General features: G+C 41.3%; 1 protein-coding gene across 4 annotated transcripts in view; it reads left to right on the top strand.

Moving 5' to 3' along the window:
• The window catches only part of atp11c (ATPase phospholipid transporting 11C), a 111,972-nt gene that overhangs the window by 13,590 nt on the left and 71,221 nt on the right, over positions 1 to 27,161 (top strand). For 3 of the 4 annotated variants that reach the window (XM_033030297.1, XM_033030298.1, XM_033030300.1), the window contains one exon: positions 26,403 to 26,522. In XM_033030297.1, coding sequence (XP_032886188.1) covers positions 26,403 to 26,522 — 120 coding nt within the window. Of the gene's footprint in view, positions 1 to 19,495; positions 19,565 to 26,402; positions 26,523 to 27,161 lie in introns of all 4 variants that reach the window. The other variant, XM_033030299.1, reaches the window with a different exon arrangement.

Genomic DNA, 27,161 nt, shown 5'->3' on the forward strand with positions numbered 1-27,161 from the left:
AGACTTTGACATTTTTAGATTGGAATAGACTTGTAGAATCTGACGTAGGACCAATTGGAGTTTGATGATTAATTGACATTGTTATTATCTCATCCTCAGAAAGGCAGACAAAGATGGAAAAGATTGTTCAAAGGGTACCAAGAAGGATGGAACTTGGAAAGACCTGATCATATGGAATTACTTAGGGAATATGAGAGTTGAATTAAAATTGGAAGTGAAAATTGGAATAAAATTGGAACTTAAAGTAAGAAGTGGAATTGGAATATGATTTGACATGGTCAAAAGAGGAACTGTGAGCAACAGGATTTCCCTTTAAGAGACATTATCCAGTGGTTGGGAGCTATAAGAATGAGAACCCCAGACAGCGAGGCCAATGAAATAAAATAGAATAAAGACAACAAAGCCAATAGAATAGAAACGAGAACCCCTAGACAGAGAACGAAGCCAACATAGAAAAGTTAAAATAACATAGTAAGAGATAACATACTAAGAGCTAATCAAAGAAAGAAACAACATAGAGAAGAATTAGCATAGTAATCAGTTATCATAGTAACGAGTATATAAGTGTAGAATGAAGACAGACTTGATTAACTGAGGGGGGAAACTTGTATTGTATTGGAACTAGCAGAGCCGATGTGTATTTGCCCGATAGATTTGAATTGTTTAACCCTTGATGGTAAAGAGGTTTATATTATCAAGGTGGAAATAAATTGTCCCTCGATTTGGCATTTTTGATCGGACTTAGGATGAAATTAGTAATAATAAGAAATTGATTGTTTAAATTTGAACAGCTGGGAATTCCACAGGAATTGGAAGGGAATTGTATTATCAGCTACAATGCTGTTGAATTAAGAAGGAGAAATGGGCATTGAAATTCAGAGTAGTAAATTGAAGGCTGGGACTGAATTGGAACATTTATCATGGTTTGCTTTAAATTAAAGTCATGCCTTTAGGGGAATCTGGACTGAACCCAGCTGAAATGTATATAATTTCCTGTCACCAGATATAATAATAATAATAATAATAACTTTATTTATAAAGCACTTTAAACAACTGCAGTTGCCACAAAGTGCTGTACATGAGAACTCATGAACAAAAAGCTATTACAAACAATTAAAAACCATTAAAAACCGTAAAACGAAGGACTATAAAAAACACACTAAAAATTAAGACATTAAAAGCACTAAAAACAGGAGCAATGCCTCAGCCAGTGTCGAAAGCCAAAGAGGCACCGGGCAGGAGCATATAGGTGGAGCAGCTCAGAGAGGTAAGGCGGGGCGAGCCCATTCAACGATTTAAAAACAAATAAAATAATTTTGAAATGAACTCGAAAGTGCACTGGGAGCCAGTGAAGGGAGGCCAAAATTGGCATAATGTGCTCCCTCTTTCGAGTTCCGGTCAAAAGGCGAGCGGCAGCATTTTGAACAAGCTGGAGACGAGCCAATGAAGCTCGTGCGACTCCAGAGTAGAGTGCGTTACAGTAATCCAGCCTAGATGTAATAAAGGCATGGATTACTGTTTCAAAATGCTCCCGCTCGAGAATGGGCTTCACCTTTGCCAGCTTCCTTAGGTGAAAGAAGCTGGACTTAACCACCGCGCCTATTTGTTTATCTAGTTTAAAATCACCGTCCATCCTAAAACCCAGGTTCAAAACGGTTGGCTTTACAGACAATGCCAGTGGACCCAAGTCAACAAAGGGAGGTTCACGGCAGCCATTGGGGCCAAACAAAATCACCTCTGTCTTCTCTTCATTAAGTCCCAGAAGGTTTAAGGCCATCCAGGTCTTAATGTCCTCAAGACAAGACAGAAGTGATTTTAGAGAATAGTCGTCTTCTTTCCTGAGTGGCACATATAACTGTCGTGTGAGGAAGAAGGAGATTCTATGTCGATCCTAGAATAATAAAGAGTAGGTTAGGGAACAAATAGGCAATAGATAATAGAATAGGGTTAGGTTCAAGTGAAATGGGAATAGCGAGTGTGTGGGAAAGCATGAGTTCATAATGGTAACTTGCTTTGTTACAAGTTTCTTAGGATTTTTCTAGGGTTTAGGTTCGACTGTGGAAGGTGATGGAAGACTCAGATTAAGGGAATTTGCACCCACAAAAACTCGGGAGGTGAAGATTCCTCAGACAGGACTTGCGAAGTCATGCCCATGCAAACTCGGGACGCTTTACAAGATTCTGAGAAGAAACAACATCTTGTGTTACTGATGGATGGGAAATGTAAAGCACACATATGTATATCTGGTTAGCTGATTACTGAGCCACTTTGGTTATCATTTATGATGGGTTATCATTATGATAACAGGAAGGAATGTTAATCTTTGCTAAATTGGACCAGTCAGGACATCAAAATGGTGTTAAGTTTCAGGGATTGCTGGGAGATTTGGTCAAATTGGGATTGCTCTCTGCAGAGCTGGGACAGGCTGGGAGAGGTGCCACATAGTCTGGAACTTAGATACAATTTGCAAGCAAAGAATGGGATGCCTTGCAAGCCCTGTCAATCTGGTACTAAATGCATAGAATGGATTGGGTGGCTACAAACCAGACATACACCTTGTAAATAATGTTGCAGAATCTGACTGCTGAATGTTTATTGGATGGGGTGTTAAGCCTTGTCTGAGAGTTCAGTTAATCAGGGTAAATGTTTCCAAGTTGACTTCATCTCGAAGCCCATTGTGAATACAATGTATTGAACTGTTGTATCATTGTGTTTGGGAAATGTCTGTTATGTATGGGGTTAATCGATATTTGTAATTGGGTGATTAAGAGACAACCCCTGTGTGGTTCGGCCCTCGGGTTCGCGGGGCATATAAAAGGCCGTGATCACGAGGCTCGGGGTCGATCTTCTAGAGGAACACTCAGGACTGCGTACCCTTCTGGCGTGTCTCTGTCTGCGCGAGGCCTAGAGGGCTTGAACAGATAGACACAGGATCGAACCCGCGGTGGAATAGGTACAGTGTGAAGTGGGGATAGGTACAGTGTGTGATCTGTGATGCACTTTTTGGTTAAATAAAATTTAATTGATTCAAGTGCTTGATTCAGTGTTTTTACTGAAACTAGTCTGGGGGGAAGCTTAGAAACGAGCAATTATCATCCTCGTCCTCTACCTTCGGGGTCCCAAGAGTCTTGGTACCTTCTTGGAATCCATCGGTTTCTGTGACCCCGTGGCCTCCTACTCTGCCCCCTTCCTGATAATATTCTCTCATAGGACACGACCGACTCCAGTGTCCCAATCCCCCACAACTGTAACACTAATTGGGCCAGATTGCTCTATACCAGCCAAAGCAAGGAAAGGTCAGTTCTTTGAATGGGAGGTCTATCCAGGCCTTGAGGTCGTCTTCCTCCTTATGCTCGTCTGTTCTTATCTCTTTTATCCGAACCTCTAATTTCCGGGCTGCCATTGAACCAGGCTGCCTTGATGTCTGACTGTCTGTGGTCTAGGGGACATTTATACCTAATGCGGGTAGCTTCCTACAAACACATTGTCTACGGGGAGTCCTTACTAAATCCCCTTCCGTGGTGAATTGTTCCGACATAATAATATTATCCATATCCGGATCACTCCATCCATATTCTCTCCCTAGCTCACCCTCTGAAAGGCTATAGGGTGATTTCACTAAAGGTCACTGGAGCGTAGATCCGCACCCACGTGACCGCTAAATTTAACTGGAGTACATGCGTCACTTCCGGTACATGTTAGTGAATGGGAAAACACGCACTTTCACACCCGTTAAAAACATCGAAAACGGCCCGTTTTTGAGCTGCAATTAACTGTGCCAGTCGGGGTAACCGTGAGGCACAGCTACCTAAATTTACAGTCCAAAAAAAAGATAGAAACTAAGGTAAATTCAAGAGGGAGCTGAAGGTGCAAAAACAGCGGAAGTGCTTAGCAGACATTTGCCGTGGAGATTTAAAGATCGAAAATATCGGGAATTATCGCGTTTGCTCGCTGCATTTCATCAAAAGTAAGGCATTATTGACTTTTTATCTTTATTCATTTGTTATTATCCAAATGGTGGCCGATTAGGAAAAGGGGAGATGCAGCGAGACCTGGGTGTCATGGTACACCAGTCATTGAAAGTAGGCATGCACGTGCAGCAGGCAGTGAAGAAAGCGAATGGTATGTTAGCTTTCATAGCAAAAGGATTTGAGTATAGGAGCAGGGAGGTTCTACTGCAGTTGTACAGGGTCTTGGTGAGACCACTCCTGGAGTATTGCGTACAGTTTTGGTCTCCAAATCTGAGGAAGGACATTATAGCCATAGAGGGAGTGCAGAGAAGGTTCACCAGACTGATTCCTGGGATGTCAGGACTTTCATATGAAGAAAGACTGGATAGATTTGGCTTATACTCGCTAGAATTTAGGAGATTGAGAAGGGATCTTATAGAAACGTACAAAATTCTTATGGGGTTGGACAGGCTAGATGCAGGAAGATTGTTCCCGATGTTGGGGAAGTCCAGGACAAGGGGTCACAGCTTAAGGATAAGGGGGAAATCCTTTAGGACCGAGATGAGAAGAAACTTTTTCACACAGAGAGTGGTGAATCTCTGGAACTCTCTGCCACAGAGGGTAGTTGAGGCCAGTTCATTGGCTATATTTAAGAGGGAGTTAGATGTGGCCCTTGTGGCTAAAGGGATCAGGGGGTATGGAGAGAAGGCAGGTACGGGATACTGAGTTGGATTATCAGCCATGATCATATTGAATGGCGGTGCTGGCTCGAAGGGCCGAATGGCCTACTCCTGCACCTATTTTCTATGTATCTATGTTATATGAAAAGTTTTAAAAGTGAAAAATCCGTCAGTAAAATTGCAAAACCGCCCATGGGTTCTCAGGTGGGTTTTAACATGCAAAATGAAAATGCTTCTGAAGCTCCATTTACCATTTAAATAATCGTAAACTATCAATGCGTTTTGAAATAAATTTTACTGATTGTGCAGGCTTTAAACAAGAAACATTGAGAAATATATTTTGGCAAATAATAAAATGTACTAATTTTGTCCAACTAACAGCTGACAATTATCCCATTTCTTAGCTTGCATCTGAGTAAAATTTATTTCAAAACGCATTGATAGTTTACGATTATTTAAATGGTAAATGGCGCTTCAGAAGCGTTTTCATTTTGCATGTTAAAACCCACCTGAGAACCATGGGCGATTTTTCAATTTTACTGACGGATTTTTCACTTTTAAAACTTTTCATATAACAAATGAATAAAGATAAAAAGTCAATAATGCCTTACTTTTGATGAAATGCAGCGAGCAAACGCGATAATTCCCAATATTTTCGATCATTAAATCTCCACGGCAAATGTCCGCTAAGCACTTCCGCTGTTTTTGCACCTTCAGCTCCCTCTTGAATTTACCTTAGTTTCTATCTTTTTTTTGGACTGTAAATTTAGGTAGCTGTGCCTCACGGTCACCCTGACTGGCACAGTTAATTGCAGCTCAAAAACGGGCCGTTTTCGATGTTTTTAACGGGTGTGAAAATGCGTGTTTTCCACCGGAAGTGACGCATGTACTCCAGTTAAATTTTGCGGTCACGTGGATGCGGATCTACGCTCCAGTGACCTTTAGTGAAATCACCCTATTTGTTTTATCCCGACACTTCAAGAAGGATTCTTTCGCTACTGGAATCCCTCATTAATTTCGGCACCCATGTCGATGGAGTCTTCTTTCTAGCTCCTTGATTTCCCCTACTGTCCTCCAGCTGTGGGGCAATCATAGGAGATAGAGACATCGGGGAGAGATCCTCTATTTCAGATTTAAATGTAGGGGGAGGAGCCGCAGATAATGCTGACTCCTCCCGTGTGCCCCGCTTGCAAGCTGCGCACGGTTTTTCCGAAATGGGAACATGAGAGTTTTGTGAGGAATAATGTGGCTCTATCCCCACTCCGAAGAATTCTGCACACCCTGTCATATGATAAATATCTCTCCCTTCAAGATGTGCAGACCCTGTTTCACTTTTACTGAATTTAGCCGATTTAGTTTTCGTCGGCACCTTCCCTTTAAGAGCCTCCCTTCCAAAAGATGATACTCTCCAGCTCCTGCTCCTGCTGTTGGCTTACCAATTCTCCCTGTCGCCGCTCTGAAATGTCCTGAGAAGGATCAGTTCTATCGTTTTCTCCTATTCCCAATTTACAAGCTGCCATTCTTAGGGTGGACAGCAAAACAATTTATTTATTATTTCTTTTAGTGAAGAATATCCCCTACATCCCAATTAACTAGTTTCCCATTTTTTTAAACGATCATCTCTATATAGTTTATCCCTATATATCTATATAGTCTTTAGTCCACCCAACTGCCAAAGTTGGTCTTTCAAAATTGCATTTAATTTCCCCGATAATCCTCTGTCTATCCGCTTCATTTGGAAGCTCCCTGCAAATTGTCCTTATCGGGCTTTCTAATCTGTATGATCAATCCTTCTCAGAGACATTCCACATTCTCGGAGCAATGGTCAAAACACAAATTACAAAATACAGGTTCCAGACACTAACACCTCTTTCAATCACTCCTCCTCTCAGACTCTAAGGTCAATGGAATCTCTCCCACACAATGGTCAGCGGTCTTTCCGATTCACACTTACTCTAGCGATCGCTTCCTTTCAACTGTTACCCAGTCACTCCTATTCAATCACTCCTATTCAATTATTCAAAACACTCGCTCCTATTCAGTCTCTCTCCCCACTCTTATCGGTTAAATCACAATCACTGCATTCAATTCCAAATTTTCAAACAAAGGATCTTAATCCAAGTCTAACTCCCACTCGCAGTCTCTCACGCAGTAATCTCTCTCTCAATTCACTTTTTCACATTCGAAACGAACCCAAACCACGCTAACAAAACTATAATTAAGAACGAAAATATTCCCCCGATTATCAATAACCCAATTAATCTTCCTCGTGGCGCAATCAATCAGTGGGATGACTCCTCCCTCGACACAGCGATCGAAGGAGTACAACCCCTGATCAAACTACCCCGATTCATATTCTTACAAAATAATCTTAAACAAATACGAATATCTAACCTAAACACACTCTTACTTCGAGTTTCTAAATCCGTAAACACTCGCACAAGCAGCAACACAAATGACGGTCCACGATCTAAATCTTAACTTTTAATTCTTAATATACTCTTAAGTTTATTTACATACATAGAATATTTACAAAATCCGGATCCTATGACAATAAGAAAAGCTCGATTTTTACAATTTACAAAATGATTTAAAGCACTAGCGCACAGTTCACGAATACTCGATCTCGAGCCGCGTCACGCTGTTATCCCTCTGATACCGAAGATTTTCCCCTTCCTAGTTTACTCTTTGCTGAGGGATACTATTCCTTAAATGATTACGTTTCCTCCCGAATGTTACTATCCCTCTGCTAAGACTGGACTTCTATAGAGGGACCTCTATCCCTCCTCTCTAAGTTCGACAGAATTAGGAGCACCCTTCGCTTTCGGATTACATTTTGTCAAGTAAGCAGGTTCCCGTCTCTCAGGTACTCTTCGCTATCAGGTACTAATCAACAATCAACCAGAGGGTTACTATTCACTGTTGATCAGCTGCTATTCGGAATCGATCACGGACATGCACCAACTCCGAAGTTCTATATACAGGAATTCGAATTCCACCTTACTGGCAGAACTTCAATATGAAATTCAGTGTTTGAAAATTTGGCTTTTCAAATATAATCTCAAACGCAAACTCCTAATTTTAGTGTGTATCTTTTCTACTATGCGGGCTCTCGAATTAACTAAAATTGCCCAGTTGAATTCTTGAAAGGACTGGAGTATTCCGGCCAATCGTTACTCTGTCCATCCAAGCCCTGTACCTTTACGAGGCTGTTCGTCCGTCACTTCAGGGAGAGACTCAAATACCTACACACAGACACCCCTCTCTGCCGGGCACCGAGGATCCACCGCCTAGCTGCTTCGCGCTTTGAGTTATCGATGCTGATTTTCAGAGCGCACCTTTTCAATTCGCACTCCCGGCAATGATCCGATCGAAGACGAGACCTGTATTTGAATACCCCGCCAATTTGGATACCAAGTCTAACCCTGGGCCACTCCTCGCCCAATGAAGCGCGTTTGGCTCTCGTTAAAGCAGCTGCACTGCCAACTCCGACCAAAGTTTTGGGACACTAACCCAACCCCAGCAGGGCCTCTAACCCCACCCTGGTTTTATGGGCCCCTAACCCAAAGGCGTGCTAACCACTCACCCGTGCTTGCTAGACTCTGTTCTAATGATCTCGATTAGACCCTTTTCCAAGCCCGCGAATGATCGATCCGCTCCGACTAACAAAGTGCTGAAAATCAATGCGAAAACCGCACCGTGGGCCCGATTTCTGCACTCGCGATCGAAACAGCTCAATACCCTTGATCGCAGACTTGTGTTTGGGGGTCTTTTGAGATCCTGGATGAGCCCCCAATGTAAATTGCTCGTTTCTAAGCTTCCCCCCAGTCTAGTTTCAGTAAAAACACTGAATCAAGCATTTGAAACAACTAAATATTATTTTAACAAATGCGAGTTACAGTTCAACTACTGTACCTATCCCACCGCGGGTTTGATCCTCGTGTCTTCCTGTTCAAGCCCTCTAGGCCTCGATCAGACTGAGACACTCCAGAAGTTCACGCAGTCCCAAGCGCTCTCCCAGAAGATCGACGCTGAACCTCGTGATAGCGGACTTTTATATGTCCTGGGACCTCGAGTGCCGAACCTCATGGGGGTGGTCTCTTAATGACCCAATTACAGATATCGGTTAACCCCATACATAACAGACATTCCCCTAACCCAATAATACAACAGCTCAATACATTGTATTCAAACCGGACTTCCTAAGGAAGCCAACTTAGAAACATTTACCCTGATCTACAGAAAGCCCAGATAAGGCTCAATACCTCATCCAATCAACACTCGGCAAAGTCGAACTCTGCAACATTATTTACAATTATTTACAATGTGTATGTCTGGTTTGCAGCCATCCAATCCATTCTATGCATTTTGCCAGGTTTGCCAATGTTTTTATTCTTTGCTTGCAAATTGTATCCAAGCTCCAGACACACTGGCACCTCTTCGCAGCTTATCCCAGCTCTGCAGAGAGTAATTACAAATTGACCAAATCTCCCAGCAGCCCTGAAGCTTTTACCCCATTTTGAAGTCCTAGCCTCTCCAATTTAGCCAGGATTAACAGTCCACGACATTCTTGTCACTACAAATAATCCATATCACCTGAGTTCACCCTACTGTGAATGTCGGTGTGATCATTGCCAAACATGGCGTCAACCCCATCTAGTAAATGTGAAATATCCAAAATATAAAACCTTATGAACATTTCGTCCTTTTCTGTCTTTCGAAGTCACAGATAATTATCAATGGCCCTCTTAATTATATATTTGTGTGCTAAATGCCTATGCCTGATTAATGCTAGTGTGTCTTCAGCAACAACTAACACAGTTTGTGGCCAAGTAGATGTGCAGTTCCTAATAGCTTGGTCCAATTTCTGAGCATTTTGTTCCGTATCAAAACTCGTGATTCTATTGATCTGAAATGCTCTTTTTGCACAGATGTTGCTTGGCCTAAATGTTTTGAGCATTTTTGTCCTTGTTCTGAAATTAGTGCATCCATAGTATTTTCTATATATTTTGTTATTATTAATAAGCTTCAGGAAGATGTCCAGTGTTAGTTTAAGTCACATAATGTAAGAAAGGTAATTTCCTTTTAATATAAGCATAACATTTTTGATAATTACAAAAGTTAGTAGGTTTAAATAGAAAAAAAAATATTTTGTCTTCAGTATCAACTTGGCCCACCTGAACCTTGTCTGTGCATTTGGAAACACATAGTTTCTGAAGGTGGTTGGATCATCTGAGATAATTTTTCGATAAAATAATACTTTCAGCTTGATAAACTGTGGCACAGGTTACAATGCATGTTCTCAATATTTATATTCCATTGAATTCATCCCTATCTTGACTATTGTGTTCAGTTCTGTGTAACGTTTTTTTGGAAGAATATCATACCCTTTGGAGAATATGATTTGTGCTATAGTTGTGTAGAAGGAACAGACAAAATGGGATTTTCAAACTAGGAGTAGCAATGGTTAAGGAGCCAAGTTTTTAGATTTTATGTAACAAATAAGAAAGCGTCAATGGCCAGATTTAAAAAATAAATAATTGTCAGTGTGATGAGCAGTACAATACCTGGCAAATAATAAAAACGTTCTGTAGCAATTTAGAAAGGAGTTCAAGATTAATATATTTCAGAAATATTTTGGGGAAGGGAAGACTGATTGGATAATTTCAAAAGGTTGCCTCATGTTTTTGACTTGCTGAAATAATGAAGGCAGGGATGAAAGTTGCAATAAATTAAAGAATAGATAAAAGGCAAAATAATAGATACAAGGCAGAAGAGACGATTAAAGATAAACATTAACATTAAGGTATAAGGAGTATAAATCTGTAACGGAGAGTAAAACTAGATAAGGCTAATGGTTTGGCTGCGGAGCCAACAGTCTGTTTGTCCCTTCCTTCTTTGTGTTTTAATAGTAGGGGGGGAGCTGGGGGAAAATTGTTCTATTCTCTTACCTCGACCGAGATTTACATTTTTTCCGCATCCTATCTCCATCCGCACTGCGGCCTAACATCGAGGAGTTGGCGGCCTTCGATGGAGACCGACTTTTGAGAGCTCCACCGCGGGGAGCCTACGGACTTTAACTTCGTGAACCCCGCGATCCCTTTGCCAGGGATCGACCTCGGAGCTCCAACCGTGAGTGCTTGTGGACTTAACATCACGGAGCTCGCAGTCTCTTGTCAGAGACCGACTTCGGGAACTCCAAGCCGTAGGAGTTTCGATCGCCCCGGCGCGGGAGTTTCGATCGCCCCGACGCGGTGGCTTTGACCGCTGGCTCCGGGAGCTTTGATCGCCCTGACGGATGGTTTGAATAAAGAGGAAGAAGATTAGACTTTTTTGCCTTCCATCACAGCAAGGAATGTGGGGAATCTGCTGTGGTGGATGTATATGTTAACTTTTATGTAGTTGTGTATCGTGTTGCTTTTTTCTCTTTTCTTTTCGTACGGCTGTATGGTAATTCGCATGTCACTGTACCTTAATTGGTACATGTGACAATAAAAGACCTTTGAAACCTTTGGTTACAAAATTAATTTCAAAACTTGGTGCTCTGTCTGATTGTGCCTAGAATTTGAACGAAAACATAAAACTGTGAATAGAATTATGATCTGATAGCTATTACAAAGATGTAATTGCAGCTTAGATTAGGATTTGAAGTGTGTAAACATTTTGAAAGGACAGGAAGTATAGAATGCAGGAGAGTTTTGGGTGGAGATAAAATAATAACAGCTGGAAGTATTTTGGGAGCGGTGTACATGCCTGTTTATTATTTTTTTTTTGGCTACTTCATTGAACAACTCATTCTGGAACCAGCAAGGGAGCAGACCACACCAGACATGGAATTGTGCAACAAAATAGGAAGAATCAATTATATTGTGGTGAAGGCAGCAATCATAATATGAATTAATTTTACTTTCAGCTTGAGTGAGCGAGATGGGTTGAAAACAAATCTTGAATTATTGGTGCAGTTATGCAGGTATGAAAGAAGAGTGAAGTGGCAAATCTACTTCTGGTTTAGCAGTGGAAGACATCTTGGCAGATTTTTTTTCAATGTCAAAAATATAGGAACAAAAATGTACCTGGAGAGATGTAATCTTATGTTAAAAGGTTGTATGCACTGTCAGGTTTAAGGAGGTATTCCACAAAGACGTGTGGCATGTCAGAAGAATAGCACTAAACGTTATTCATGTTATTTCCTTTATCATTGATTTATACACTGTGGATGGCTCGATTAGAAACCTATATTGTCTTTCCGCTGACTGGTTAGCAAGCTTTTCACTGCACCCGAAAATGAACTCAAACTCTAATGACTAAAAAATTAAAGAAAGAAAAATTGGAGTATGAGATAAAGCCAATCAAAAGCATAAACAGGGTTAAGAAAGATTTATTTTAAAGTGTCATCTTGTGGTGTTTATGATTCTATAATGATATTACATTGGGAATGTCACACGAGTCAACATTAGATTGTTACCCTTGAAAAGGTGAAGAAGAGCTGCCTTCTTTAGTCACTGCTGTGCTTGATGTTAGTGAGAGATGTTAGTGAGAGAGTTCCAGGGTTTGGTCCCAGTGACGGTGAAGGAATGGCAATATATTGCCAAGTCAGTATGTTGCATGGCTTCGTGAAGCTGTTACCGCACTTTTGCTGCCCTTGGTGGTAGAAGTTGTAGGTCGGAAAGTTGCTGTCTTACAGGCCTCGGTGAGATCCTGCAATGCATCCTGTAGATGGTAGAAACTGTTGTCACTCTACGTTGCTGGTGGACTGAGTCAATGGTGTTGAACTTCGTGAGTGTTATTCAACCTGCAAGTGGTGCGCATTCCATCACACTCCCGACTTCTATCTTGTCCATGGTGGACTAGCTATGAGGAGTTGGGATGTTTTGGATGTTGGATGATTTGGAAGAATGTGAATGCTGTCAATATTCCTGTGACATTTCTGTCCTTGCCTATCTCATTAATAGAGTTGTTACATATCAAAGTACTGTCATGTTTGTGGGAGGATTGTGTGGATTTTAATGGTCTGCATGTAAGAATTTATGTAGCTAGTTCAAAAAGAATGTTGATCCCACAAAGTGAGATTATAAAATTGAAAATGGAACATAAGGAGATGACAGAGAAATTGAATGGGTATTTAGCATCTTTCTTCACTGCAGAAGATGCAAACAACAGTCCAGAACTAGAAGGAAGGGAGTATGGCAGGAAACTTCCAACAAAACGGTACAGATCTAATTGTTAAATCCATGGGCAATGGACCTGAATGAATACACCGCAGTTGTTACTGGCTTCATAAAGAAATATGTGGAAGAGTATGGTTCTACAAAAACCATCCGAGTGTTTCCCAGCCAGATACCTTGGATGAACCAGGAGGTCCGCATTCTTCTGAGAGCCAGATCTCGAGCAGTCAAGTCTGGCTACGCAGATTAATTCAAAAATTCCAGATACGGCTTTGATAAGGCCATCAAAAAGGCTTGAAGGTTCTAAACTGGAGAATGAGATGGACGTTTGGCAGCTATTGCAGGGTTTGCATACCATCACTTCCTACAAGGCGAAACTGGGGGGCAGCTCTTGCGACAGCAAAGCATCACCCCCTGACGAGCTCAATGCGTTCTATGTCCTCTTTGAAAAGGAGAACGCTGATGTCCCGGGCCCTAATGGTGTTAAAAACCCAGTCACAGAGGCCGACGTCAGAAATCCTTCAGGAGGGTGAACTCTTGGAAAGCATTTGGACCGGATGGTATACCATCAGTAATACCAATAATATCAATAATGCCTGTGCTCAAGAAGAGCAAGGTGACATGCCTTAATAACTACTGACCGGTAGCTCTGGAGTGCATGGTAATGAAGTGCTTTGAGTTGGTTATGGTGCATATATGGTGCATATTACAATTATGGATCTACAATTTACCTACTGTCGCAACAGGTCAACAGAGAATTTAATCACACTGGTTCTCCACTCTGCACTGGACCGCTTGTTCATAGACTATAGCTCGACATTCAACGCCATAATTCCCAAGAAATAGATTACCAAGCTCACAGAACTGGGTCCTGCGCATCCTGCTGCAACTGGATCCTCGATTTCCTAAACAACAGAACACAATCAGTACGAATTAGCAGCAACATTTGAGAGTCATAGAGTGATACAGTGTAGCCAAGCCTACACTTGGTCTCACTGATGTAGAGCAGCTGACACCTAGAACAGCGGATGCAATAGATGAGGTTGGAGGAGGTGCAGTGAACCTCTGCCGCACCAAAGACTTGGCGATCGCTTCGTCCAATACCTCCGCTCGGTTTGCAATAACCAACCTGATCTCCCAGTGGCTCAGCACTTCAACTCCCGCTCCCATTCCCAAGCCGACCTTTCTGTCCTGGGCCTTCTCCATGGCCAGAGTGAGGCCCACCATAAATTGAAGGAGCAGCACCTCATATTTCGCTTAGGCAGTTTACACCCCAGCGGTATGAACATTGACCTCCAATTTCAGGTAGTCCCTGCCTTCTCCTCCCCTTCCCAGGTCTCCCTCAGCCCACTGTCTCTGACTCTTCCTTTCTTCTTCCCGCCCCCTCCCCCCACCCTCACATCAGTCTGAAGAAGGGTTTAAACCTGAAACGTCGCCTATTTCCTTTGCTCCATAGATGCTGCCTCACCCGCTGAGTTTCTCCAGGAAAATGATACTGGAGAGATTTTGAGGAACAAGATTATTATTCAGTTTTTTACACAGTTCTTAACAAAAAATCTACCCATCATGTAAAACCTTATAAATAACAGAATAAATTAGATGCTTCAAGTCACATTCTTCAAGACCAAAAGTCAAAAACTTTTTTCATGACAGACAAATCAGACAAATCTTCATTGTTTTACCACCAGTTTGGACACCAAAAATGTGACATTAAAAACTGCCACATTTAGTCATGAATATTTAATTCATAAATAAACTTCTAGGGAAACATCTTTATCAATACCAGGAGAAAATACAGTAACATAATGATAATACAGTACAATAAAGATCCTGTAAAGGTCGTTGTGCTTGGTATCCATTGTCACAATGGCCGTTATCGGGGTCTGTACCTCTGTAAGTTAAATTATGGAGGCTCCAAACCTCTTAATGCTTTTCAAAAACCCAACGAGGTATCCTATGGTAGTAGCGATTTTTGGTCGAGTTAATTATTTTTTCTTATTTTCCAATTTAATATATCAAAAACATTGTGGTGTCAAAAACGCAATGACCGTTTACGATATATTTTCCAACTTTTTTAAATCCATTAAAAAAAAATGTTTGGACATAAATTGGTCATCAAAACTAAGAAACTGAGCCAGTCTTCAATTTGGCAACACACAGTCTCTTGTTTACCTTTCGTACGGACCAAGTCGTTAACTTCATTCTTTCAACTTCGGGAAGTTCCGCAACGACTGTTACGGAGACATTTTACTTACTAAAAAATCAGCCCACATCAAACGTTCTGACGAGTCATCGGCCATTGACATAGCTCAAATCCATAAGGTAATGTTCCATTTAGATCACATTGGTGAAAATGTTTGGTTTTCGCTAATAATGTAATGTTCGTTTTCTGGGACACCAAACCTTTTAGTGTCCACTGCAACGTGTGTATGATGTGTAACGCGCGTTGCAGTGTCCACTCAGATGGATGCAGTATTCTACTACATGATGGACGGAGATGAGGAAAAACTTTTTCACACAGAGAGTTGTGAGTGTGTGGAATTCTCTGCCTCAGAGGGCGGTGGAGGCTGATTCTCTGGATGCTTTCAAGAGAGTTAGATAGAGCTCTTAGGGATAGCAAAGTTATGGGATATGGAGAGAAGGCAGGAACGGGGTACCTATTGTGGATGATTAGCCATGATCACATTGAATGACGGTATTGGCTCGCAGGGCCGAATTGCCTACTCCTGCACCTATTGTCTATTGTCTATATGATCGGGTGAATGAAGTGGAAACTGTGCAATTTTATTGTTCCATTTGATATTCATAAACAGAAAGGATTAAGAAATACGTGCACTAACTGCCAACCAGGTCACTGGTGGATACCATGCGACAACCGTTACACAAAATGTATTTGTGTATTGAATCAGTCTGAAGAAGGTCTCGACCCGAAAAGTCGCCTATTCCTTCGCTCCATAACTCCATGCCTCACCCGCTGAGTTTCTCCTGCATTTTTATCTACCTTTGATTTTTCCAGCATCAGCAGTTCTTTCTTAAACATTTCGTCTACTCCACTGCAAAATCTCCTCAAGGGATGTCTACTTTGAAGAAGTTCTCTTTCTCTCTCTGAAGACAGTTTAGCAACCTCCTCTCTCACTGCCCCCCTCTGTGATTCCCCTTTCCCTCCAACACTACGACCACATCTTAACCCAGACCCGTTACCACAGCCACGTTTGCTTTCTCGGGACTTGCCTGTGCCTCCATCTTGTACCTTGTGGATTCCAGCTCCAGTTCCCTACCTCCCAGTTCGGACCCAACCCGGACTATAGGTTCCGACAGTCTATCTGCCGTTTTACACGACAGTTATCCTTCCGTGCCCTGCGATCTACTCTGGCTGTGATGCGCTGGCACCAGTAGGACCTCGCTTTGACTCTCCCACAACTTCGGGCCTCACTTACCCAGACCTACAACAGACCCCAACTATACTTCATCCAACGGCAGATCCACGCCTTCAACAAACGATTCCTTGCCTACCTGGACTTCACCAAGGATCGTAAACATCCGCCTCCAGACTGTTCTTGTCACTGACACTCCGCGACTCAACCGCCTGCAGGCCTTGGGCTCCACCGCTGGCCCACGGTGCCTCCCTCGCCGCCTCACCGGAACCACCGACCCTGGCCGCCTCACCGGAACCATCGACCCTCGCCGCCTCACCGGGACAGCCGACCCTCGCTGCCTCACCGGGACAGCCGACCCTCGCTGCCTCACCGGGACAGCCGACCCTCGCCGCCTCACTGGCACCTCCGACCTTCGCCGCCTCACCGGGACAGCCGACCCTCGCTGCCTCACCGGGACAGCCGAATATCGCCGCCTCACTGGCACCTCCGACCCTCGCCGCCTCACTGGGACAGCCGACCCTCACTGCCTCACTGGGACTGCCGAATATCGCTGCCTCACTGGCATCCCCGACCCTCGCCGCCTCACTGGAACCACCGACCATCGCTGCCTCCCCAGCTTCCGACGATTCACCCGCAGATCCAGACTCCACTCCCTGCGGGCCTCCACCAGTGACTCCAAGGACCCTCACCACTCCACCGTCTACCAGCAGGCCGCAGCCATTACCTTACCTAAGTCCTAGACTCAGCACCGTGGCCTGAAGTCTCCACGCTGCAGACTCTCACACCACGTGGTTTGACTGCGCTGAGTCCTAAGTGCTCCCCCCCTCCCCCACACAGGGAACCTCAATGGGGGTTCCACTGGGTATTCCCCTTCCCCCTTCCACCATGTGACCCCAGCTCCTCCCCACCCACACTATAGTCCTCATAGCCCTCTCCTCCCTGAACACTCACCACCCCTCTACCAGACATCGCCTCAGCCTCCGTCCACTCACCTGCCTTCCTCCGGCCCCAACCCCCATCCTTGCCGTGTGTTCACCATCCCCCTGACGTCCCCCTCTCTGATACCAAACGGTCTGTCCTCAGCAAAGACCTCACCTTTATTCCCCTCTGTCCCCATCTCAATGACTTCCATGTCCGCCACGATGTGGAGCTCTTCTTCGGTCGCCTCCGCATCCAAGCGTTTTTCCATGGGAAGGAGTCCTCACCCCCTAGTGACGACCGCTGCTCCCGTCTCCAACGAACCCCCTCCTCTTGGACTCCCCTTCATGGCCATCTACCTGGTTTAGACCTTTTCATTTTAAACTGAAGGCGGGACATTAACCGCCTCAACTTTGCCACTCCCCTTTCTCACTCTGACCTCTCCCCCCACGTACAGCCCTCCACTCACTCAGCAACACCCCCGACTGGGTGATCAAACCTGCCAACGTCGGTAGCCTGGCACGCTGACCTCTACAGACACCTCCTTCTACTTATCCTCGGACCATGATCCCACCAGGCCATTATCTCAAGCACCATCACTGGCTTCATTGCTTCCAGCTCCCTGCACTCCCAAGCCTCCAACCTCATCGTTCCCCAGCCCCGCACGGCCCAATAATTTTTTTTTTAAAGAGATCAGTCTGAAGAAGGGTCTCGACTATTCCACCGCTCCATAGATGCTGCCTCACCCGCTGAGTTTATCCAGCATTTTTGTCTACCTTTGTGTATTCTGATGCCATTTTCGGAAACGCCATCGATATGCTATCTTTTCTTTCTTTTTTTGTTGATGCTATGTTAGGCATGAACCCAATAAAGTGCTTGTCACCGTTTTTGAATGAATTTGAAATTTGACCCCCTTTGTCACATTTTTGTGTGCAGTATTATAAAAAAGACACATAGAAGCCTATAAACTAACATCTTGGTTCAGGAGCCTCATCCCAACAACCATCAGGCTATTAAACACTACCATCTCCAAATAAGCTCCGAACTGCATAGACGTGGGGGGTGTTGAATTTTGTTTGAAATTAGCATGATTAATTTCTCATATCCTAAATGGTATCTGTTTTGCTGCTAAAGTTATTACAAATGCAGAAATGTATCAGTGTAAGAAGTAATCTTTTACATCTGATAATTAATAGGTAACATGCATTGTGGGAAAACTTCAAATAATTTAATTTAAACTAGTTTATTTTGATTATGGCTGGTAGTTAGCATTTAAATACATATTTACAGAATGCTCCATACAAACCCCAAGCACTGTAAATTATTCAGGGCTGGGAATCATATTTCACTGATTTAAGTTTGTATGATTACATTTAATTCAATATAATTATGACAAAGGAAGCTTCACCTCCATGTATTCTTTAGGGTATTTAATTAATATGAAGGCTTGCAGGCAGACTCTAAGATTAGAAAGATCTCTTGGAATAAATTTTCAACAAACAAAATTTAAATTGCAAATTGATCAACATCCATTAAATCTTTTCTATAGATATACAGTACCACTACTATAGAGAAATACACTACAGTTGCTTCCCATGTGATTGCAGGAGAGATGGCCATGTCACACTCACTTTGTCATCCTAAATTGTGCAAGATGGAGATTGTGAAATCAATGGCTTTTTTGGAAACATTCCTCCTCAGGAAAATATAATTGCCATTAGAGGGAGTGAGCCAGGGTTCATTAAACTGGTTCCAGGGATAGTAGGCTTGCCCTATGTGATGAGATTCAGTGGACTGGAACAGTATTCTATGAAGTTTATTTAAAGAATGAGAGAAGATCTCTTTGAAATGTACAATATTCTTAGGCAGCATGATAGGCTTGAATTGAATTTAGTTTATTGTCACATGTACCTAGTACAGGGAAAAGCATTTGTTGCGTGCTAACCAATGCTAGCAATTGCAAGAAACATGCTCCTTCTCACTAAGACGTTCCAGACATTTGGGGCACATTTAGAAAGTTAACATTTGGCAATTTAGGACTGAGATTAGGACAGATTTTTGTTTCATATGAAGTGTATTGAATTCCGTACCTAAGTAAGGTGTCAAGGTTCAGCACAAAGTTATCTTAAAAGCAAGATTGTTGGATTTTTGGATATTGAGGGAATCAAGTGATGTGGGTTTTGTACTGGAAGCTGACGTCAAGATTAAATATTTTGAATGTTAGTGCAGGCATGATGGGGGAGATAGCAAACAACCTACTCTGCTATTTCCTGTGTTCTTTCTCTAAAATGAGTCCTTGAACTTTGTTCACAAAGACTTGTTCAAATATAGATCAATGTTTGTGTTAAAATGCTTTTATAAGAGTGCTTATGTGAACTACCATTTCATAATTGGTTCCCCTAAAGAGAACTGAACACGCTGCGACAGGATATGAGAATATTGTCAGAGTTGAGATTCTATGTTGGAATAGAATGGTAAGTAAAGTGACCAATGTGTATGTTTTCCAACCCTGCTTTAACATAACCATTCCCAGTGATTAAACTAGGTTTTATTGTCAAGTATTATCATTGTATAATCACACCAATGCAATGTAGTGTGGATTGCAAATTTTTTAGGGCTTTTTTGAATTTGCCAAATTTGATACTTTCTTATTAACCGTGTGAATGTCGTACAAATCCAGACTATGCCAGGATGGTGTGCCCACTGTCCACTTAGAAGAAAATGATCTTCTTGTGTCTCTTCAGCCTAAGCTCCCAAACAATTCATAACTTCAGCCATTGCAGATTAACTCAGACCTTGTATTTTCAAGTGTACGATTAGCATGCAATTTATAATGTGGCATGAGTGGAGAGTATTGAATTGTCATATGTGCCTGAAACAGAGCAATGCAATTCCTACTACTGCTTTATTCAACAACACAACTGATAAATATACATAAACACTAATGCAATAAGTTATCAGTTATACTTGGTAACCAGGCCATAAAAGTGCATGTGGAAGAACAGAGTGTAACGGCTTTTAAATGAAAATCCATAGTTCTACACTGAGGCAGGATTGTGGTTAGGGTTGTACAGTATGGTTCAAAATTTGTCTTTTGACTGATTGTAAGGGGGGGGGGGGGGGGGAGATAAAAAAGCTAGAAGACAGGAGGGGCAGGACAAAGTGCGGCAGGTAATGGATAAACACAGACCAGGGGGGCATATTGATTGGCAAAACCTTGTTTCCAATATTTTTGCTAAGAAACTCAGTTTCACACAGGATAATCTGTATTATGTGTATTATATTTGTGAAATTCTGGCTCATTGGACTTCGCTCCCAAATCGTTGAATGCTCCGAGCTGTTTGTTCTTTGTCATGTGGGGAGTGGAAAAGTGATGAATGGGGACTTTTTAATCAACTGTAGATAAATTTGTCTATTCTATTCATCTAATTTGTCTTTGTTTGTTATTATGGAGCATTTTTGTTCCTCAGATGTGCAAGTCCATCAATAACATTTTGCTTAAAATAAAGCAGAAAACAAACTATAAAATATCATTAGAATGCAGTGTAATTCCATAACTTGTAAACAAACTATAAAATATCATTAGAATGCAGTGTAATTCCATAACTTGTAAACAAACTTTGTGACAAGAATATCTTCCCATACAGTTTTGTCAGTTCCATGAAATAGATTTGTGCATGCCTTGCTTTCTGCATTTGTTTGTTTTAATAAAGGGGATGAGTGATATTTAGCAAGTAGCAATTACAATTTAATTTGATTAATGTTATTCTGATCTGAAGAAGTATTTTTGTTTCTCAAATTACTTTTATTTTAGGGCTAAATATTCTAATCAAAATGCCATCAACATTTCTCCTTTTTAATTCTTTAAAATCTTGGAAAAGTATATCTGTATAAGTCATAAAGAGACTAAATTCCCAAATGCTGTTATATTAGGATCTTTAGACAAGATTGCATTTTACCTTTTTATTGAATCAATCAAAATGTCTCATCATCAAGCTAAGGACTGTAAATTGGTGTTGGTATTGATACAGAATAGTGTTGGTTTATTATTGTCACATGTACTGAGATACATTTAAAAAATTGCCTGCTATCTTGTCAAATCATTCTATATACAGTATACGAGTACAATCAAGCTTTACACAAGTGCAACAAGAGAAAAATAACAAAATGCAGAATATAGTGTTACAGTTATAGAAAGAGTGCAGATTGAAAAAAACAGTGCATTTAGCGCATTGAGGGAGATTGGGAGATCGGGTTTACACCCACAGTTTATGAGAGCCCATTCAATAGTCTCATAAGTGGTAGGGAGAATCTGTTCCTGGATCTGGTGGTATGTTCTTTCAAGCTTATGTATCTTACCTGAGAGGAAAGGAGAGAATAGAGAATGATTGGTGTGCAGATGGTCCTTGACTACATTAGCTGCTTTCCCAAGGTGTGAAGTGTATGTAAGTTGATGTGGGGGAGACTGATCTGTGCAATTAAACTGGGCTATTTCCACAAATCTCTTTAATTTCTTGCAGTCATGGGCAGAGCTGTTGCCTTACTAAACTGTGGTGCATCCTGATAGGATGCTTTCTACGGAACATCCACCATCGTGGTGCTTTTCAAGGCTGGTTATGGAACATATTTAATCCGGTCTACCAAGCAACCGTGACCCATTGTGGTATGCCTACCACCACAACAGTCCTCGGCTGATGCCATCTCTGTAGCCCTACCCATCCCTGAAATAGCTGGATAAAAGACACCTATCCATCCATTTCACAAATGGTGCCTGATCTGTTGAGTTACTCCAGCATTTTGTGTCTCTCTTTGGTATAAACCAGCATCTGCAGTTCCTTTTTAGTACGTTAAAATAAAACCATCCTGTTTGAAACCAATCTCTTTTCCGCAAGCTTTTGGGCATTCCCACTTAATTGCTGGTCGTTCTTTTATCTAGTATCTGTGATCATGACAGGAATTTGTTGCGTTTTGAAATCTAAAAACAGATTGTTGTGCGTACTGTGCTTATTTTAGCTTAAATCCCAAACCATGGGAGCAAAATTGTAAATTTAAAATGTACTTTAAAAATTGGAAAATAATTCTAAGTGCTTTGTTAATTTACATCGGAGCTAATAGGTGACCAGAAGCTTGGTTAAGGAAAAGTATTAAATACTGATGAAATACCGCACATAATTGTACTCTTTCTAACTGATTGAAATACGTTTCAGTTTTTCATGTTCGGAATGTTTCACACTTTACTACAGCTCGGCATGGCACTTGACATGGTAACAGCTATACAAATCAGTGAAGTTACACAAACAATTTTGTTTTGATAAATGACATTTTAGTCTTCATTTTGAATATTTTTGAAATTTGCCTTGCAGAATTTGTAAATCACTACCCAAAATTTTGAGATATGGAAAGAATTTGCTCCAACAGTATTTTTGAGGTAGGATTAGGAGGCAGGATCAAACATGATTGAATCACGGAGTGGACTTAATTCTACTCCTATAACGTAAACTTGTGAACATTAAAAAGAGAAAAGACTGCAAAGAAAAAAACAATCCATCAGTACAAATCACCAATTAGGAAGAAAAAAAATCAAAGCATGAGAGTTGTGCCCGTCGTTTCAAGAACCTGATAGTGGCAGGGAAGTAGCTGTTCTTGGTGGTGTGCGACTTCAGGCTTTTGTCCCTCCTGCCCAACGGTAATGAGAAGAGGGCAGGAGCATCACATTTTAAGAACTTGCATTTCCTGATCCATGCACATACGCCACAGCTTTGCGTTATGGAATACTGTAAACAGATAATTTTCTAAAAATGCAATCCCCAATGTAATTTTTTCCCTCTCTTTCAATTTGTTCTTTAATCTACTTTTCTGCTACCTTGAAAAGAGACATGTTGTTTGTTGCATTTAAGATCTGTACATATTATCTGATCTGTCAATCTTTTATAAAAGAAAAGTACTTTGGTGAGGAAACTGGGCTGTAAAGGGTGATATAAACTGAAACTATATTGAAGTAGTAAATCTACAATACAGTTGGATGGTGCACACTGCATTTTTTTTTTGACATTTCACATTAGTCAGCTGGCACTTGAATATATATATACTACCTTAATTCACATCTGCAGTATCCATAGCATTTCCTGTGCACTGAGAAATAAACTTAATTGGTACCGACTTTATAAGGAAATGTGTGGGATGTGTTCCTACCAAAACCATCCAAGTGCTCCCCAACCAAAAGCCTTGGATGAACCAGGATCTTGGATCTGGCAATGCAATTTCATAAAGTCCAGATACGACCTTGATAAGGTCATCAAAAAGGCTAAAGGGACTTTTGTTCTCCACTGGAGGATGTCAGACGTTCAGTAGCTGTGGCAGGGCTTGCACACCACCTTTTCCTAAAAGGCGAAAACAAGGGGCAGCTCAAGTGACAGTGAGGCATCACTCCCAATGATCTCAATGCATTCTACGCACGATTCAATTGGGAGAACACTGATGTGCCTTCCTGTGTCCCCAAAGCCCCCGATAGTATTGCAATCTCAGTTACCGAGGTCAACGTCAGAAGACCTTTCAAGAGGGTGAGCGCTCTGATGGTATACCGAATCACATTCTCAAAACCTGTGCGGCCCAGCTGGCTGGAGTTTTAGTGGACATCTTCGACCTCATTACTGAGGTCCAAGGTTTCCACCTGCTTTAAAAAGGTATCAATGATACCAAGAACCCCAAGTAGATAAAGATGACATGCCTCAATGACGACCGACTGGTGGGGATGAAGTTGGTTATGGTGCACATCAATGTCCACCACAACAAGAACCTGGCCCTACTTCAATATGGCTACCGCTACAACAGAACAATGGAAGATGATACCTTGCTGGCTCTGCACTGACCACCTGGACACTAAAACCTATGTCATGCTGTTGTTCATAGACTACAGTTTGCATTCAACATCTGTTTTGGAACATATGACAATAAGACACACTTTATTATTTTGATACAAGGAACTACAGATATTGGTTTACAAAAAGAGTAGCTCAGTGGGTAACCCATCATCTCTGGAAAACATGTTTTGGTTTGGGACCATTCAGGCTGATTGTGGTGTGGAGGGGGTGGGGGAAGACAGCTGGGAGGGAAGTGGGGGCTGGACAAAGCCTGGCAAGTCGATTGGCAGATGGTTGGATAACGGGCAGAGATGGAAATATTAGAAGATGTGAGATAGGATAGAAAAAGTGTGGATTGTGAAGCCAGAGAAAGACATATAGGTGGAAGGAGACAGGGTGAAAAGGAGAGGGAGGTAACATGGATTCCTCCTGCAGCATGAAAGACCAATGCAGAAGCATTTCCATTTGAGATATGGAGTGAGAAAGACTTCAATATGTTTACTGCATATAATTGCCACATTGCTATCCTTTATAAATGGTATCCTAAAACCATAGCTGGAAGATTGAAATGTGATTGTTGCCTTTTTACATGTGGAACTTGGGAAAACTTAAGCTTTATATATTCTATGAAACAGTTTTTTCTGTTTAAATAAGCTTGAGGTAATTGCACTGCACAAATGTAATTTCCCATTAAGAAGTCAAAACTTGGCAGTTTATATTATAATTGAGTTTTTATTTGAAAGATGCAGTATTTACATTTTCTTCCATGTTTGGTTCAGTTATACACTGTTTATGCCAATGAAAGTTTCTGAGAGCAGCTATGTCAGCATGGTTGTAGATTAATAACATGGAAGTTGCTCAAGTAAAAGAGTTGAGCATTCTTTTAATGAATTGAATAGGCTTCTTTATGTGCCTTTTGGGATAAATTGATAATCCTTATTTTCCTTTGTTAAAAATGAATCAGGCAAAGGCCACTCGGCCCGTCAAGCCTGCTTGCAATGTAACAAGATCATGATTGGCTGGATTGTAACGTGACCATTCCCCCCTCTACCTTCTGTAACCTTTGCCCTCTTGCTTATCAAGTTTCTTGCTCCTTCTGCTTCCACTGTACTTTGTGATAGAGTTTTGAAAATTCATGATCCTCAAAAAAAAAATGTTTGTGTTTCTTAATAGGTTGAGCAATGACGCCTAGTTCAGGATTTCTACAACAAAGGAAATATTCCCCAATTTTCACCCTGTCCGGATCCCTTAGGATCGTGTATGTTTCAATCTCATCCCCTTTCAATTTCCGTTTTTAGGCGCAAATCTAGGCTGTCCATCCTTTCTCCCAAGATTATCTGCCCATTTCAGGGGATATGCTGGCAATATAAACCAACATCTGCAGTTATTTTGTCTCTATACCTTGGTGTTTGTTTTTTCACAAATCCACTACTAATCTTAAATTCCACAATTGTCGTGTTTTTTATATTTTGCCCATCTTACAAGGAAACAATCACAGTAGTATGATTTAAATGCATATGATTTAACTTACAAAATATCATTTCTTCCAATTGCACATTTTATATTTTATGTAAATATTATATACGAATACTTGAAATGCTTTGGAAGTAAACATGTGCAGTACATGACAGGGGACTAAGGAATGTTGATTAACAGGGATAGTTCATAGTTCCATGAAAATGACACACGGATCCATAGTGCCATGAAAATAACACACGGGTAGTCGCGAAGAAGTTGTACGGATTGCTTGCCTTTATCTGCCGGGGGATGAAATATAAAAGCCAGGGCGAAAGACTAGTTGTGGGAGGAGTTTTGGAATCACAGTCATAGAGCTAGGAAATGCACCCTTCGGTCCATTGAGTCTGTGCCAACAACTAAATACCCAATCCCACTTTATTCTTCCAACATATCCTTCAATTACCCTCAGATTCTATCATTCACCGACATACTACAGGTACTTGTAACTTAGTGGCTAGCTAAACTACCAATCTGCATGTCTTTGGGATGCTGCCAGTGGAGGTTGTAGAATTGGATACATTCACCAATATGTGGAGCCATTTAGACAGGCACTGGAATAGGCAGGGTAGAGAAGGATATGGACCTAACATACAAATGGGATTATTGTAATGGGCCGATGAGGTGGTCATAGATGTGATGGGCCAAAGAGCATGTTTTTATGCTGCATTAATCTGACTCTAAAAATGAGTTAACGTATTGATCTGTTGCAACCACTAAATGCCTAAATTAATTATCCTTTCCAATATTTTGTGTTGTAATGAGGATAAGCTATATGTCAGAAATTTGTCAGTTATGGATGAAAATGTGATTGAAATTGATTTTAACCTTCATCTGACCCTCTAAAGAGTCCATTCAGTTGCACAGAACAAATTAAAGGTTGTACAAATCTATTTTCACTTTCTAATCAACCAACATTATACTTTATCCTTCCAAGTGTGCTGGTGAAGAAAAACGAGTTGACAATCGCACAATTTATGTTGGACACCATCAAATTCCTGGAGTAGAACCATTTCTCCCTCAGAATTTCAGTGACAATAGAATAATTTCTTCAAAGGTAAGTCTGCATCTCAAGTCCTGCATCAAACTATTCTAATTATTGATTTTTAAAGTCCTGAGTAATAATGAAGTGAATTTAATTATAGGGTTTCTTAAATTAATGTGAATACTTGATCAGAAGATGAGAGGAAAAAAACATGGCATTTTTAGATATTTTAAAATATTGCATAAATTTATTTATTTATCAGATACTGAGCAGAAATAAAAGCTGAAGAATGACGGAGTTGTCCTTATCGTTAGATTCAGGAAGAAGCAATAATGGCAATAACCATTTTGACCATCAAACCATTTCCCTTTTTAATTTGCAGGAAGGAACTGCAGATGCTGTTTTTTGTGTCTATCTTCATTTCCCTTTTAAGGAAGGTTAATGTCGAAGGCAATGGGACAAAACATTAGCAACAAGTTAATCTGCATCACTTCAGCAGCTTTCATGGATTCAGTTAAGATTCATGCATCTTAAAGATAGCTTGGCAGTAGCATGACATCAGCAATAAAACTAAATGCTCAGCAGAATATAAGGTTGCATATCGTTGACATACCGATTTAAAGATGGCTTAATTTGCATTATCTAGGTTCCATGCATCAATCAATTGCCAACCTGAAAAATATACAGAGCTCGAGAGAAATCTGTAAAGCA

This window comes from Amblyraja radiata, chromosome 12 (assembly GCF_010909765.2).
Source record: "Amblyraja radiata isolate CabotCenter1 chromosome 12, sAmbRad1.1.pri, whole genome shotgun sequence".
Classification (NCBI taxonomy): domain Eukaryota; kingdom Metazoa; phylum Chordata; class Chondrichthyes; order Rajiformes; family Rajidae; genus Amblyraja; species Amblyraja radiata.